The sequence below is a fragment of the Otolemur garnettii genome, unplaced genomic scaffold (genome assembly GCF_000181295.1).
Source record: "Otolemur garnettii isolate 467f Iridium unplaced genomic scaffold, OtoGar3 scaffold00120, whole genome shotgun sequence".
NCBI lineage: Eukaryota > Metazoa > Chordata > Mammalia > Primates > Galagidae > Otolemur > Otolemur garnettii.
The window spans coordinates 2,933,802-2,951,348 of record NW_003852515.1 but is presented as its reverse complement, the minus strand read 5'-3'; the positions used below and the strand labels follow the sequence as shown (position 1 = coordinate 2,951,348).

At 36.1% G+C, this 17,547-nt stretch overlaps 1 protein-coding gene across 1 annotated transcript in view; it reads right to left on the bottom strand.

Moving 5' to 3' along the window:
* Window positions 1-209: 209 nt before the first annotated feature.
* UBL3 (ubiquitin like 3) overlaps window positions 210-17,547 on the bottom strand; it is a 68,428-nt gene continuing 51,090 nt past the window's right edge. The window contains exons 2-5 of the mRNA XM_003797608.3: window positions 12,276-12,384; window positions 5,699-5,785; window positions 2,212-2,289; window positions 210-1,920 (exon numbers count right to left, since the gene is read on the bottom strand). Of these exons, the coding sequence (XP_003797656.1) occupies window positions 1,868-1,920; window positions 2,212-2,289; window positions 5,699-5,785; window positions 12,276-12,384 (327 nt within the window). The 3' untranslated portion in view covers window positions 210-1,867. The remainder of the gene's footprint in view (window positions 1,921-2,211; window positions 2,290-5,698; window positions 5,786-12,275; window positions 12,385-17,547) is intronic.

The window sequence follows — 17,547 nt, the reverse complement described above, 5'->3', positions numbered from 1 at the left end:
TGAGACTCTGCACAAATTAACCAGGTTAAATATCAAAGATACATTGGGAATGTTCCCCAAACCAACAATATAATTTTAAATGAATATTAAACAACAGAATTTAATGAATTTTAAAAGATTCAGAAATAAAAGTAGACAATAATTTTAACATGGATGGGACAGTGCTCAAACAATTAACCTAATCGAGACCTTTAAAATACTAACAAACACACTACAATTTTTTTTATTTAGTTTACAGAAAGAATCTAAGTACAGGTTGCAGAAAGAAAATGTTTAGTGCTATTTACATTCATTTTAAAACTCTGCTCTATACAAATTTAATTGTGATCAGTATGAACAATATTTTTGTAGATCTACTGCATATAAAGCCTTTTCATCAAAGCATTAACAATGAATAAAATAACTTGATTACATTTAAACAACGCTGACTTTTGAAACCATTTACACTTCATGTTTGTAGGGACGGTGGACATTTAGTAAGTAGAGAACATAATGTCAGCCTGCAACTTCATTTTTATAAAGGCTAAAGTTATTTATATGGAATATTGTTCTATACACTACTCGCCAATCTATATTTAAGATCTAAAGTTAGGTATTTTATAAGTCTTTTATTAAATATATTCTACATGTATTTGTAATTTCATCCAGGAAGAATTTCTTCCCAGTGAAAAAATATAAAATCTTTCATATTTTTACAGATTTAGATGAAACTAGCTCATGCTTTAGTGCTGTGCAAATTGTTTTTAGCATATCAATCTTTAAATTGGTATGAAATAAAAGAATGGCATCCTTAATCATGTATGCTGTAAAAATCAGCTTTTGATTTTAATACAATTGCAAGCACTAATACCAAATGCAAGCTACATAAAGAAATAAAATTAGTACTATGAAGTTTTTTTTTTAATTTTAAGAATTCATCCTAACTCTCTTACGAGTAAGTGTGACACTGGACATGGTTACAGATGAGCAATAATTATGAAAAACTTCACTTTGCTGATATTCAAGTACACAAAATTTATTTATCAGTCAATGAGGTTTTCTAATATTTCTGCACAATAATGAAAGCCTATGAGCAACTGGAATTCCCCTCCCACATTAAGGCTAGGAGACGCACTCTCACCCCTTCTTGTGCTGTGTGACCAAGCACTCAGTTACTGTAGGACTCAAGAGTGCATGTCTTAAAGGAAAAATAGTTTCATCAGCCCTCTACTGAGTGCTTTAAACAACAGGCACATTTTGATTTGTTTTTTCATTTGTTGCAGTGAAAATAGTCACACTCAGTTTAGTATTCTGTGCCAGTGCAGCCACCATGGCTGACTTTGGTAGAATTCACCCAACATTTTAGTTGCTTTTCCATTTTTCTTTCCTCTCAAGTTGGCCCAGTAATTAACGTATTAAATGCTGAGTGTTTTCTAGTACAGAATTAAATATGTATTTCTAGGTACCATAAACTGTTATAAATTCTGCTGATGAGGAAAATAATGCCAATCTTTTTTAGTGCAAATTATATTTGGAACACTTGATTTGTTAGTTCTGGTGATGAAGATTTTTGTGGCAGCAAAATGATTTCTGTTATGAAAGATAGCTTGTTAACTTTCCCCCTGGAGATTGACTGCATTCAAAAACCAGTATGTTTCAAAACTGCTCAACGTAAGCAAAAACACAAGAAATTAAAAAAAAATAGTGAAAAACGTTCTTGGTTCTTTTTACTTTCATGAGAAAAAATGACAGTGTTCGTGTGATAGTTCAGTTCCATGGATTTACAGGCAGACTGTTCTTAAAGGTTTCTGAGCAATGTTGGGTCTCTTCTGTCCCAGCAGCATGAAAGACAAAGACGATATATCACATCACTCTTAGCAGACAGCAACTACAGGATTACACAACAATTACTCTCGCCAGTCTTTTCACGATTCCTTTGACCTAGGGAAAATGAAGAAAAGCCTTATTTATAAAAATGCCAAAATGGGAAGAGGGGGCTATAGTAAGAAACAGTTTTGGGTGTTGTTAATGGTTGCATTTGTTAAAATTAAAGGCTCTAATAAATGTTCTATGAATTTTGGCATGTATCAAAACTGTCTGCTTAGTTGCTTGACAACATCTATTCATAAACTCTGTAAACTTCCACTCCCTCAGAATGCCCAAGAAAATCCAACCATTTCTGAATGTCTGTCTTCGTGCCTCAGGTGAGATACTTCTCCAGGCACAGCTTACCTTGAGAGTTTGGCTCTGGCAATGTCTCTCTGGCCACCAAATGCATCACTGTTGTTTTGCCAAAAGGAAGTTTTAATGCTATGTGAAAAGTAGAAGACACTTTGTTATATATCCATCAACCTACTGGAATCACTAACAACATTTAAAACCTTTTTAAAAATTGATTTGCTTTTTTTTTTATAATTTCCTCAATAGATTAACTTCTTACCAAATAGACACCTCCTTCACAAAATGAAATTAGATTAATATTATCAGAAATAACGTCACAATTTAAAAATTATTCTTTCCAGCTATGGCCATTAACTTAATGCACATATCGACATTATATAAGAAAAGAGTATGAGAGAATGCAATAATTGGTTATTATCCGAGATCACTTTTAGAAGAGGAAAGAAAAAGAATTTAAAAATATTCTATTTATTTATTGAGGCAGAGTCTCACTTGTTGCCCACAGTATGTGCCATGGCACCATAGCTCACAGCAACCTCAAACTCTTGGGCTCAAGTGATTCTCTTGCCTCAGGCTCCAGAGTAGCAGGAACTGCAGGCACCTGCCACAATCCAGAGTAGCAGGAACTACAGGCACCTGCCACAACTGTTCGGCTATTTTTAGAGATGGGTGTGTGTATGTGTTTGTGTGTGTCTTGCTCTGGTTCAGGCTGGTCTCCAACCTGTGAGCTCAGGCAATCCACCTGTTTTGGCCTTCCAGAGTGCTGGGATTACAGGCTTGAGCCACCGCATCTGGCCCTTATTTTAAAAAGAATACTTTTTCTAGAGTAGGAAAAACTTTAGATTAAGAGGCATTTGTTTTTATGTCTAATTATTTGTCAGTTACTGAATAAAATGATCATGTTGAACAGGCTACTACTAGTATTAATAGAAATAGAAAAAATGATGAACTTAATTTTAAACATTACTAATTATTTCATAATCAAGCCTGTATAACTTATTTCTCGCTCATAAGCAATGAAACTTATGAAATATTTTGGATATAGAGTGTAACACACACTCATGTATCAAACCACTACAGCAAATGTAAACACCAAGTTTAATGACAAATCTTTGTTATTCTATGTATAAAATTAGAAGCAGTGGGTACAGCTAACTTCTAGAGTTGTTTCTGTAATTGTGAGGAAACACAATTGATGTACTGACAGCATAAACTACTTTTTCTTCACTACTGACAAATTTAAGTAAGGCTCAAAATCATTACATAGCAAGTATGATCCTTGGCTACTTTCTCTTTGAATTTTGCTCTATAGTCAGCATGTAGATTAAAGAGTCCTAATTATTTTATATTAGTACTATTCCAAATAATCAGGATAGGTTTCCATTACACCTAAAGTTGGCCAGCCATTATTTGGTCTATACTTATAACCTCTGATGTTCAAACCAAGCACAAGCCCATAAATTTACACGCATGATTAAAAAAAAAAGAGAGAGCCTATTTTGGATCCTGGACTGATTTAACATTAAAATGTGAACAAGACTTTGTCATATTAAAAATTTCACTAAGTCGGGGCAGTGCCTGTGGCTCAGTGGATAGGGTGCTGGCCTCATATACTGAGGGTAACGGGTTCGGACCCAGCCCCGGCCAAACTGCAATGAAAAATAGCCAGGTGTAGGCGGTGCCTGTGGCTCAAAGGGGTAGGGTGCCAGCCCCATATACTGGAGGTGGTGGGTTCAAACCCAGCCCTGGCCAAAAAAAAACAGGCGGGTGTTGTGGCGGGTGCCTGTAGTCCCAGCTACTCAGGAGCCGAAGGCAAGAGAATTGCCCAAGCCCAGGAGTTGGAGGTTGCCGTCAGCTGTGATGCCAGGGCACTCTACCCAGGGGGACAGCTTGAGGCTCTGTCTCAAAAAAAAAAAGAAATGGAGTTGGTGGGAAACTGCTCACATGGATCAATATTCAAAGGAAAATGGATAATTCAAAATCTAATCATTTTAGTCAACAGATTAAATTCAATTAATATTTATAAATTTTAATTCACCCAAGATCTTGGGTGAGCCATAAACAATCAAAAAAAGACCCAAACATGGCCCCATCTTTAATGAATATACAATACAGCCAGAGAACTAACAGTAAATTCTTACATTAAGGATGGGCTTTACAAAAGGTATTTTTCTATCTGTACAAAAGGTATTATTAAAAAAACCCTACAAACCAAAAAACCTCTATTTTAAAACAGAAAATATCTTATAATAGACAGTTGATTTTTTAGACCAGTTGTAGCACTGCTACTAAAAACTTGGTTATGTGTGCGATTAATCCTGAAATGTTTTGACTTTGGTATTGTTATAAAAATCCCTTGCTATCATCTACTCTAGCCTTTATCACACAGTAATTTTTATCTTTCTGTCCTAAGTAATATCAGAGCATCCTGAAGAAAGAGATTCTATCTTAGGCAACCCTATATCCCCAGGTGTTCAGCACAGTGCTGATACATAAGGAAAATTCAATAAATATATGCTAAATGAATACCTAAAAATATTCTACCTTTAAGAAAAAACAGGTTTAAATGTTTCACTGTTAAGTTTAGAGGAAAAAGGTCAGCCTATTTTGAAATAAAGATATATTTAAATAGATCATTTCGTTTGCCTATAAATTTCCAATTACTTGAATATATCTGAAATACATGTTCTGAAAAGAAAATAAACCCTGTTGATGGTAGAAAATGTGTCCCATAAGGGGGCACTATTGAGCTACATTTCTCCAGTCACATATAAAGAACAATAATAACAAAGTGTTTACTATGTGCCAAGCACTGTTTGTACATTCAAGTACTTTGAATATACTAGGGCTGTCTGGAAAATATCCAGCCACACAGCATGAAAAGTAGAGAGAGACACACATGGCTGGATACTTTCTGGACAGTCCCCATCATGGAAATTAACTTACTCCTCCCCAACCTATGAAGTAGGCACTATTGTTATCACATTTTATGATGAGCAAACTGAAACACAGTCACTTGCCCAAGGTTACACAGCCAGTAAACAATGAAGCTTGTACACAACTAGATGGTCTGGTCCCCCAATCTGCTCTTCCAGTCACTACTGTTCCAGTGTCAGTCGTTTACTTTTATTCTCATATGATTGACAATTATATCAGGTGGAGTCATATTAAAAACATCTTTTCATATAATATTTGAAAACCAATTATCATAAATTTCCCATTTTTTGTGTTCAGTTTTAAGTTAGAAATATTACATCTAAATTATATCACCCAGACATACAATACCATTACATTTGTAAAATAGTACATATCAACTCCTATCTATATTTGAACAGTTTATTTCACAAGGTAATAAACTCTTATTGCAGTGCTAAATTTAACAGAATGCAAGATGTCAAGGAGTAGACCTACCAAAAATAGGCAAAAATCTGAGTTAGAATTTCCCTTCCTAGTAAATTTAAAGACTTTAGCATTTAAAACAAATAATGCTACATTGACAGAGAGAGGTATTAAATCACATCACGAAGGTGACTATTACCTCCTAATGTGACATTTCCATGTAGAAATCGTCCTTGATAAATAAGTCGTAGAATATTTGGACTGCTGACCTGCTCTTCTTCCCAGTCTGTAAAGAATTTAGTGAATGAGTTAGGGGCATTTCAACACATAATTAAGGTAATACTGCATTATTTTAAAAATTCAGATCCAAATTAGTGAGTGTTTATCAGAGAAGACCCTTACAGCTTCCTGCTAATCCAGACGGTCACTACTCATACATTTACTGCAGCCTTGGTTCTTGCTTATTTTTGATAAACAGCCAAAGCTGTAAAAAGACTAGTTTCTGCTTCTTAAAGAATACTAAAACTTGCCAAATTGTTGTCCTGAAGTTTATAAAATTAAAACAAATGAGTTGGGAAAAATCTATCTAGTAAAGAGAAATCTTTGAAAATTAATTTCAAATACCAGTAATTAATAACATCTACCTGTTAAAATGTATATTCAAGGCTAGAAACAGGCTTAACAGATTTTAAAAGAAAATTAATATATTGATACTAAGAATTAAAAAATTATACTTTTGTATAATGCTATTTTTCATATTGTCTTTTTGAAGCTAATTGATAAGTAGTACTGAAGGCACAACTTTACTTCACTTTACCCAAAATGCATACTCAGAATAAATTAAATAATATACATTAGAAGATACTATCCAGCTGTGGAGTCCAGGAAAGTACACCAAGAAAACCAAAAGACAAACCTGAAGGCAGAATGAGGAACAGAATATTCAATTTTAACATGTAACCTACATTACAGTAAAATATGGAACACTATTAAAATAATGGTTTAAGGACAAAGCAATTTTCATTAGCCTGTACATACAAATGTAAGAATTTAAGCTGTAGTTTTGATAAGGATCTGAGAATTCCTTTATCATTTCTGTTAATAATTTTCATCTGATGTGTTTGTTTCCTATAGATGCTCCTATTGTTAGGTGGTAACTGTCAACGCAAAAAATTGTTTAGAGCATTCTGAAGAGAGTGAGGGAAGACAAAGGAGCTAAGTAGAGACTTGGTCTTTTGACCTTTTTCTGAGTGTTCAAGCCTTTCTTGCCTTTCTGACTTCCCTGCTCCCCGGTCCCTCTTCTAAGAAAGACCAAATAAGCCTGTAACATTTCTGTATGAATTATTTTGAGTTCACTGCCTCCAAAATTATTGTTTAAGATAGGGCATTTCTGGTCAAGATGCAAGTGTTCCACAGATAACAAAGGCAAAAATGGCAGTAATTGTTTAATTCATAGGAAACAAAGACTAATATTATAAAAATTTCTGAAGTATTTTTCTTGAGATGCAGAAACATGAAGCCATATATTTCAGTATTTCTCTATCTTATCCAGAGTCTAATGATTTCAATGTATTTCATTGGTTTAATATGCTATGTCCCTTCCCCTCTCTGAGGATCTGAAATTTAGAGACCTTAGTACCTAGCTCAAAGGAAGGATTTCAGTTATTATTAACACACTAGATTTCTTTTGACCTCTGACCCAATAATAGCTATGTGTCAGACTACTGCACATCTCAGCAATATTTCCGCTAAATTATATGAAAGTATCCTAAGGAAAACTAATTCCTTACAAAAGTACAATACACAAAGTATTTTCCCCCATTAATATTTACTATGCCTTTGTTATTAGCACCAATAAACATTTACATTTACGGACCGTTAGAACATTATGTAAGAGAGACCTACCTCTTAATTTAAATATTTTATATAAAATAAAAATTAAATCATTTCTTTTTACTCTCTGCAGTGTCTGGAATTGGCAGAGTATTTCTGGCAACTGAGTAAAGACTGGGAATGAAAACCTTTTTTTGTGAACATAATAGTAATATCTGATTGGCACAATCAATTTTCAATACTGACAGATGATCTGTTCATTTGGGGTTAATATTTATAGCAAAGACCTGCGCTTGATTCTTACCATTATTTAGCATAAGAAATTAAAACCAATCTTGACTATCTAGGCCAAATAACAAAAGTAAAAGTAGAACAGTTGACCATAGTTGACCACCTCCCTCCAATGACCACCTTAATTGACCTAATATTCACAGACTGGACATGCATCGTATGTTTTCAATGGAAGTTCCTTATGTTGACCACCCAATATGCTGACCAGTTTGTTACAGCTCTCTGGGTGGTCAACTTACAGAGGTTTTACTCTATTTCTTCTATCTCAAGTTATAATACTGCCTAAATAAATTTTTGAGATTACCCTTTTTTGTCTTGTGTTGTATTTTCTATAATATCCATGCCCCAAACGCTATCTTGACAACCTTCCTTCTCCTAGCTCCAAAAACCTCACAAAACTAATCTTTTGTATCATAGTATAACATCACTTTAAGATAGGTATTTGAAAATGTTTAGCTGGTTGTAAAGAATAGTTAATATTCTTAGAGCCCAAGTCTAGTTTACTTTAGCTTTCCTGAGTTTCCTTCTTAGCAATTAGAAGCTAAGCTTCTTTAGCTTCAGTTTTTCCTTGAGAAACTAGCCCTTTGGTTACCAATAAGAGGTAGTAGTTCTGTTTTGCCATGTACAAGGCACATTTTTTTGTCCACATGTTTGAGGGAAAAGTAAGGATGTATATTATACATGGGTAGTACTGATTCCATACATAAATGTTAATTCTTTTACTTATGCTTATGCATTAAAAGTGTAATTCTAGAAAGCAATAACAATATCTATATGCAAAATAATATCCTAGAATATAGTAATGTGCCCCTTCGTGCTACCCCCAACCCATTCCTGGCTGCCTCTGCTGCTGCCATCTTGGAAACAGGCACACCATTGACAGCAACTCAGTGGTTCACACTGGGACCCTGGTGAAAGGAGGGTGGAAATGGTCACACAGTGGTGCCTCCTCTTCTCACAAGGGGAGTGGAGCTGGCCGCTCTGCTGTGAAGAAGCTGGGAGCTAGCCTAGATGGCAAGTGAGCATGGTCTGGGTGACCTGAGCACCTGACTTCCCATAGCTGTCCCCTCCCAACCCACTCACTTCCCACATCCTCTCATTTCCTATTCTCTCTCACCCATGTCCACAGGTAGGAACTTGGTCATGGCCAGTCCACTAAGAACCCTGGTAGGCTCACTTCCTGGGAAGTTTGTGTGAGAAGTGCTGGGGTTGGCCCTGCCGGATGGCAGATCTCTTCCCTTTCCAGACTGCCTCATCCTCTTGCATGAGAGGCCCATTCTAAGGCCCCTGGGACACCATATTCTTCTTTCCTGAGGAGGAAGAGCTCTCAGCTGGTGTCTGAGAAACCTGGGTTTTAAGACCCTGTTCTCCTAGTAGCCCTCTATTGTGACCCTGGGCTTCAGTTCCCATGAAGTTTCTGTCAGTGAAGGTACCTAATAGCAAAGCTTGTACCTAAGTATATACATAGCCCATTTTGAGCCTATGACTTATCTGAATCCCCAAGGTGTTGAGTTGATGTAATTTCCCAAACCTGCCAGTAAGAAGCACGTAGAATACTTTTTAATGGAATGGATACCCAGGTCTTTCTCCAGCAGAGCAGATTCAATGTATTTAGGTGTGGTTCAGAGTCTCATTTTAACCAATATCCTGGGTGACTGACAGGATCTACAAGCTTGGGAAAGGCTGCTATCGTTCATTCTGATGTTACTGAGCGCCCAAGGACTGGATGGCTCAAGGAGATCACAGTCTAGTTGCTAAACAGAAATGTAAATGCAGAGCACTTCACTGGGATATCACCAGGGAAGGTGTCCTCGTCACTGCAGTTTCCTAGAGTCCTAAGAATGGGGCCAGTTGCATGAGAGACAGGTAGCCTAGAAAAGGCAGGAAGGAACCTACTGGTCAGAAGCCCAGAGCAGACAGGGTCAGCCTTGGCACCACACACCAGTTTCCCAGGAAATAAGCCCACTAGGGTTGTCAATGGAGTAGCCACGGTTATGTTCTCACTGGCGGAGATGGGTAGGAATAAGAAATGAGAGGATATGGGGATGAGGGTGGGCAAGGAGGGGCAGTTGTGGGAGGTCAGATGCTCGGGTCACCCAGATCACTCTTACTGGCTGCCTGGGCTTACTCCCCACTTCTCTGCTGCAGCTGGCTCTGCACCTTATGCCTCTTACAAGAGAAGGAGGCACCGCTGCATGGTCACTTCTACCTTCCTTTAAAAAATAAAACCAAAGATTTTATTTTTCCTGAAAGTTTCCTGAAAGGGCCCAAAACATGGGTGTACACTGTACACAGGTACACATTATACATGGCAAAATATAGGTATTGATCTAAATTAGTTTTTCTTGAATTCAAGCCTATATACCCACAAAGACATAGTCTCAAAAATTTAAATTATATTATTGTTTTAATGATAATCTACAAGAGGTTATCTACATGATTTACGTTAGGCATCATTACTTTATAATCAAATGGAACCTTGGGATTTTCATACCCAAGAATATGCCTTAGGTTTATGATTGCTCTACCACCAAGCAGTCAGTACTCGAACATTTTAACTGCCATATGAGTTGTATTTAACTCACTCTAGCTTTGAGCCTGAGGCCTCATGAAGCTGTGAAACCGCCTCTGTTCATTGTCAATCGGTCCATCACCTCCACCTTCTGTCAACCTACTCCAAGCGTGTCACAAGCACTAGACTGTGTTCTCTGATAACCATAACGTCCAATTACACATTTTGCCCTGGTGGCTCTTTTAACAAAATCTGCTCTTTGCATGAAATGGTGCCATTGTTGCACATACTTGGGGGCATGATTCAGAGGTTGTCATCCAGGACCACTGAAGGTCCACTCCAGATACAATTAAATACTTTTAGAATTACAAAAGACTCAAATCTCAGAAACAAATTCAGGAAGTATGTTTTGAGTCATATACAACTTACACGGCATGCAGTGTCAAAACCGATTCTAACTCTGTGTGAGTTGCACATTAATTCACACATGGACATTTAATTAAAAAGGATCCTTTGGTTTTAATGTTTTTATTCTACTTTTGTAATATAACACCGTGGGCCCAAGGAAAAAATTTTTTTCCCAAGGTGGCAATCAATGTCTTAATTGTCAAGAGGCTAATGAGATAAGAACAGAGGTTGACCTAAGAGGTAGGTGATGCATTCTTTCTAAGAGAAGACTGAATGACAATCTGTTACACTGTACGAATAAAGGTTTTGTGGTGAATCTGCAGATAACTTGGTTATTAGACACCACGTAATAATATAGACATGCCAAACTCAACAGGATGCACGATGCAAGCAGTGAGTTAGCTTTGGCAAAATACATCATCTAAGCACATTAATGATGTTAAATTGTGAACATTACTGGTTTTAGAGTTATTTGCATTTTTGTCATAGATCTCTTTAGTTTTATGGTTGTATATGAATTAATAAGAATAACGAGTTTTGGGGGTTTTTTTGAGACAGAGTTTTGCTATGTCACCCTTGGTAGAGTGCAGTGGCGTCACAGCTCACAGCAACCTCAAACTCTTGAGCTTCGGTGGCGATTCTCTTGCCTCAGCCTCCCAAGTAGCTGGGAGAACAGGTGCCAGCCACAACACCTGGCTATTTTTTATTTTTGTTGCATTTGTCATTGTTGTTTAGCAGGCCAGGTTGTTTTTGAACTCGGAGCCTTAACCACTGAGCTACAGGCACCAAGCCACAATAAAGAGTTTCAATTAGGTTTTATGTTTCTATATTAAAAATACACATTATAATAAAAATAATTTAAGTCAGCACTAAGGATCTACAAGAATTTTCTTCCTATAAAAAGTTTCCATGTATTACTTAAGTTTGAGAAACACTAGTCTAATTGGTGCTTGTATACACTTTATTTTGTATACACTGTGTTCTTTGTTGAAACAAACCTCAACCTTGAAAGTTGCTTCTACTAGTAAAAATTAAGTAAAATCAGCTAAAACAGTTGTATCACTATGGTATATGACATAAAAAGAGGCAAGATGATACTTGGGGAAAGTTCAAGGAAGAACATAAAGATTCACTTGCAAGAAAGAAAACAGTCTAATTACACAGAAAAGAACCAGAGAATGGAAGAATATCACAAACACGCTCCCAAACTGTTAGGGATGCTGGCTTGAAAATGCAATGCAGAAATGAACTTCACATTTTCTTGACATTATAAGTAAGTAGTTCAGGGAACACATGAAATAACAAGAATTAGAAATTAACTTTTGTATCAAGCTTAATTTATCTGTTAAAGACAGCATTTTTCTTTTACTTTGTGTTTTTCTTAAATAGGTTTATTTATATGAAATTATATGTGTAATAACTGTCCTGTGTTTTTGTTTTTAAAAACAATTTCTCACTTATATTTTTAAAACAGTTCTAAGGCAAAAGTAGGGATTTTGCATACTATTACTTTATCATTTTGAAATTAGATAGCTGAAGAGCAAAATGTTAAACAAAATCTTTAAAAAATTAAAAGGGAATACAGTTGTCCCCTTTAAGTCTGAGCCTTCTACCCTCAGTTTTTGGTTGTCCTTTTAAATTGTGTATACTTATAACTTTTTCAAAATATTTGGGAAACAGGCAGGGTACAAAGAATCAACATTATTCATCCTCAAGAGAAAACACCACTCACCCATTGGCCAATTGTCATACACGTGTTTTGCAATGTCAGAAGCAGAATCGTTAGGAGAAAACAGGAACTCTTTTGTTTTTCCACTTACCAAGATGAGGCGCAAATTTATCTGAAAGAAGACAAAGATTCTTTTAACATGAATATCAAAATTTTTAAAGTAAAAAAATAAAAAGATTCACAGGCTTTTCATTTCAATCACATTCTAAATTATTAATTCTATGTTGTGGTTTTATTATGTAAATTCTATAAAGCTTTTTTAAAAACAAGAATGAGAATTTGGTATATAACTTTATTTTTTATTATTTTTTATATGTATGTGTGTGGAAGATATATTTGCCATAAGTACAGAAAGAAAAGCCAAAATTCATTATGCTTTTAAATTTAATTACTCCAACAATGTTTAGAAGTGGACTTTTGCCAAGTCACCACTATTACTACAGAACACACATTTTCTATTCAAAAACTAACAAAAATGTTCACTCTGAAGATGTCAGTACTAAACAGAAAAAAAATAGTTTATACTCTATCTCTTAAAACAACACAACTAAAACAATAAATTATATATATTTTTTTTTTTTAAACAGTCTTACTTTGTAACCCTCAGTAGAGTGCCGTGGCGTCACAGCTCACAGCAACCTCCAACTCCTGGGCTTAGGTGATTCTCTTGCCTCAGCCTCTCCAGTAGCTGGGACTACAGGCCCCCGCCACAATGCCCGGCTATTTTTTGTTGCAGTTTGGCTGGGGCCAAGTTTGAACCTGCCACCCTCAGTATATGGGGCCGGCACCCTACTCACTGAGCCATAGGTGCCACCCAAATTACATATAATTTTTTATCCTATAAAAATTATTCAAACCTAGGCTGGGCACGGTGGCTCATGCCTGTAATCCTAGCACTCTGGGAGGCTAAGGCGGGAGAATCCCTTGAACTCAGGAGTTCAAGACCAGTGTGAGTAAGAGCGAGACCTCATTTCTAACAAAAATAAAATAGAAAAATTAGTTGGGGATGTGCATTGTGTCAGGTGCCTGTAGTCCCAGTTACTCGGGAAGTTGAGGCAAGAGGATCTTTTGAGCCCAACTGAGCTATGATGCCATGGCACTCTACCCAGGGCATAGACTGAGACTCTGTCTCAAAGAAAAAAACCAAAAAGGTTATTTTTAAATTTTCATCTATCAGTGGGTGGAGGGATGGTGATTGGTGGGATCACGCCTATGGTTCATCCTATAAGGGTACATGTGAATCTCTCTAAATGTAGAATATAAATGTCTTAACAGAATAACTAAGAAAAAACATGAAGGCTATGTTAACCAGCTGGATGAAAGTATTTCAAATTGTATACAGAAACAGTACACTGTACCCCATGATAGTATTAATGTTCACTGCTACGAATAAAAAAAAAAAAAAAAAGTTCCACAGTAAAAAAAATTTTTTTATCTAACATTATTAACTTGATTTTTTTAAAACCACCATATCTATTCATTTCCATATAAGTCACAGAAATAGAAATGTTGTTTCCTATAGCTCCTGGACTCTGTTAAAAGATTTGATTAGATCTTACCAAAAGTTGAGTCCAGTCCAGAGCTGGGCCCCGGAGCTCTCAGCAATCTAGCCTAGCTTCTTTATATATAAAGAACAGAGAACGTCATTGTACCAGTTTGAATGGTGCCAGGTCCTAGGTTACCCAGGCTCTCTTCTTCAGTTACCAATATATTTTTCTTATTAAAAATGCCAAAACTCTTTAGATGCCAGACTCTATAATGAATAAACTGATACCCCCCGCGCAGTCAATGGTTTACAATCTTAACTGCCACCATGGCCAATGCCACTCCCAGAAACTTACCACTGTTAACAGTCATATAATTTCTCCCCTAGAAAAATACATACATACAAACAATTCTGCATTTAATGGAATCAAAATGAGCTCATATTCTCCCAACCACCTCATATGAGGTGGTTTAGGCAGTACCACTTCTCCAAATTGTGAGAAATAAATTTGTTGTTTAAGCCATGTAGTCTGTGGTATTTTGTTACAGCAGCCCAACGTGACTGATATGCTACTCTAACTACAAAAAACATATTAATAAAATTAAGAATGTAATGCTCCCTGTAGGAAGGAAAGCAGCTTTGGATAAAATACAAACTGGTTGAGTAGGTTGACCAAATAACTTCAAAGAAGAAGGGGAAGAGGGGGAGGAGAGTGGTGGGGAGAAAACTGTGAACTAAATTACTTGGATTTAAAAACACTTTTTTAAGTTATTGTGTTATACTCCTCAATCATTTCAGAATATTACTAATAAACTAGTAATATTAAAAAAATTTGTTAAAGCTATCAAGTACCATGTAAGGTGGGGCTTTCAAAGCATATTAAACGATATTCTTAAGTAGACATTCCCCTTGAGATTATAGAAAATAAAAAGCTAAGCATACTATCAATTGTAACAAATGTACCATTCTGTTGGGGGATATTGATATGGGGGGGGGCAGACTGTGCACATGTGGGGCACAAGGAGCAGATGGGAAATCTGTGTACCTTCCTCTCAGTTTTGCTGTGAAACTAAAACTGCTCTAAAAAGTAGCCTGCATTAAAAAGAAAGTTAGGCATAGGAATACACAGACACAATACTTTAGAAAATGAAGTTATAAGACATTCATGGATCCTCTGAAGATTATTCATTCAACCTAAGACCACCTGTAAATTTTGCTGAATGTCCACCTATGGACATTCTGTTTCTTTTTTTTTTTTTTTCTCTCTCACAAAGAGAAAACTTAAAAACAAAACCAAACAACACACACTCCACTCCATGCATATAACTGTGTGGGTTTATGCTACGAAGTTTTTACTCAGCATTTCATATTTCAAAACAATTACTGTTATAAATAAACTGATTCTATACTTTCATATTTCAAAAATCAATGGTTTAAAAACTGTTTATCTAGACATTCAGACTGTGGGAACCTCTGGCCTCTAGATGTGTCTGATACAGGTTTAAAATATTTTTTTACAATACAAGAGAAAAACACAATCATGTTCAAGAAGTGGGGATGGAAGGGGGGACTCAGTAAGCTCCTACCTAATGGGCACGATGGAGGGGTATATGGTCCTGGGTGAAGCACTCAAATACAACCTGGACTTTACCTGACAAGCACAAATAATAATTTTATGTATTCTTACATTAATCTGAAATTTAAAAAAAATTTTTTTAATGTTTCTGGGTGGGCATGAATTTTTAGTTTGGTTCAGACACTACCACTTGCTCTTAACTCACTCTGGCCTGCTTCAAATACTTAGGAAACCTGCTTAGCTCCAGAAAACATCTGAGTTTACAGCTTATGATAGAGTCTGAATAGGGGTTAGGCCTAGAAAGTAAGTACACAAAACAGGGTAAGATTTTAAAATTTATTAAGAGGGAAACTACCTCTCTGGGAAGAATATGACAACTGTAAAAGTAAGTCTGTAAATATACACATTCTAAGAATCTATCAAGTTTTACAGTTAAAATATCTAAAACTAACAACGACTGCTTCAAGAAAGAAGTTACGTCCAAAATTAAAATAGCAGCAATAAACACACAAACAACATTGAGTTTTTGAATAACCACTTGCCTGAAACACTTTCAATGCCTGGAATAGTGCCTGGCACATAGTAGGTGCTTGGCTAATTATGTGTTGACTCGTATTTCAGTTTCTTCAGTTTCAAGATGCAAGTGAAAGTGTAGTTTGGAAAAGGCTAGCGCTAAGATTCCAATCTAGGCTTCAGCATTCTGGGCATGGTATCAAATGGCTAGTACATGTAGAATGGAAATGGATAACAATTTCTTGGTAGTGCTGTGGACATGTGGATAGCTCAAATGCATAAACACCTCCACCTTTAACATGTCAGGCTTTAGATCTTTACTGTCAGTAACATGCTACAGTTAAAACAGTAAGGTATTTTCAAGAGTAAAATTCATTCTGTGCTACCATATAAGATATATATTAGGCCTAGTTTTCCAATGAAGGTAAAGACTGGGTTACTGACATAGAAGATTAACAGATTGGTCTTAACTTGGTCCCATGTTACATATATGAGATAACTTTGTTCATAGCCTAGAGGCATGTAGTGAAGGATATCTGAGGACCGTAACACCAATGGAGGAAAACAATGAATTCCCATTTCCTTTAGAAGAAATCATGAAAGCAATCACCTAGATAAACACCTGGATGTATAGGTTGGTCAGCAGTAAACTACTCCTCTATTATATAGTAAGAACTTTCTTGGGCTTATTCAGATAAATGATGTCAATTATAGATACTCTTAGTAAATGTACGACAATTTCTTCAAAATTATGTACTTATCTATTTATTAACAAAAATAACTTTTTACTTATTTGATACCAAGGTAGTCAATCTATAAAATATCTTTATCTGTTACAGGGGAGTGGGATCATCAACACATCAACATGGGTTAAAAATAAGACTATTAGTTACAGCTTAAAATATGATACACTTTATGTGTATGTCTAAAAGAAAACTTTAAAAAAGACTGTGAATGACTTGTTACGAGATGGAGCTCCTTTTATGTAATAAAATTTCCAAGGAGTGGCATTTACATTACCCAAATGAATTATATATATCTTATAATTACTTCTGAGGCAAAACAAAGCAAAACAGAACTATCGGTTCGGCGCCTATTGCTCAAGCGGCTAAGGCGCCAGCCACATACACCAGAGCTGGTGGGTTTGAATCCAGCCCGGGCCTGCCAAACAACAATAACAACTACAACCAAAAAATAGTCGGACGTTGTGGCAGGTGCCTGTAATCCCAGCTACTTGGGAGGCTGAGGCAAGAGAATCGCTTAAGCCCAGGAGTTGGAGATCGCTGCGAACTGTGATGTCAGGGCACTCTACCCAGGGAGACAGCTTGAGACTGTCTCAAAACAAACAAACACAAAAAAACAAGACTATTAGTGAGGCAGAATTACCATGATCATTTCCTGTAAGGCCAATGGAAATAAGAACTATTTAATGCATGTTTAAAGTTTAAAGGAGTTCAAGTTTAAAGGAGTTTTTAGTTATACTGCCATTTCTATTTGTTAAATTATATTGATTTTGGAGAAATCGTTCTAGAACTTAAATTTACACAATAATTTGTTTTGAATTGTTTAGGATGGAAAAATTGAAGGGAAGGAAAGATTGCAGAGTAAAGTATGGACAGTGAACTAAACTTGCCATTTACTAAATAGTGGTGGAAGGTACTATACTTAGTTACTCCACCTAGCCCATCTCTGAAAAAGGT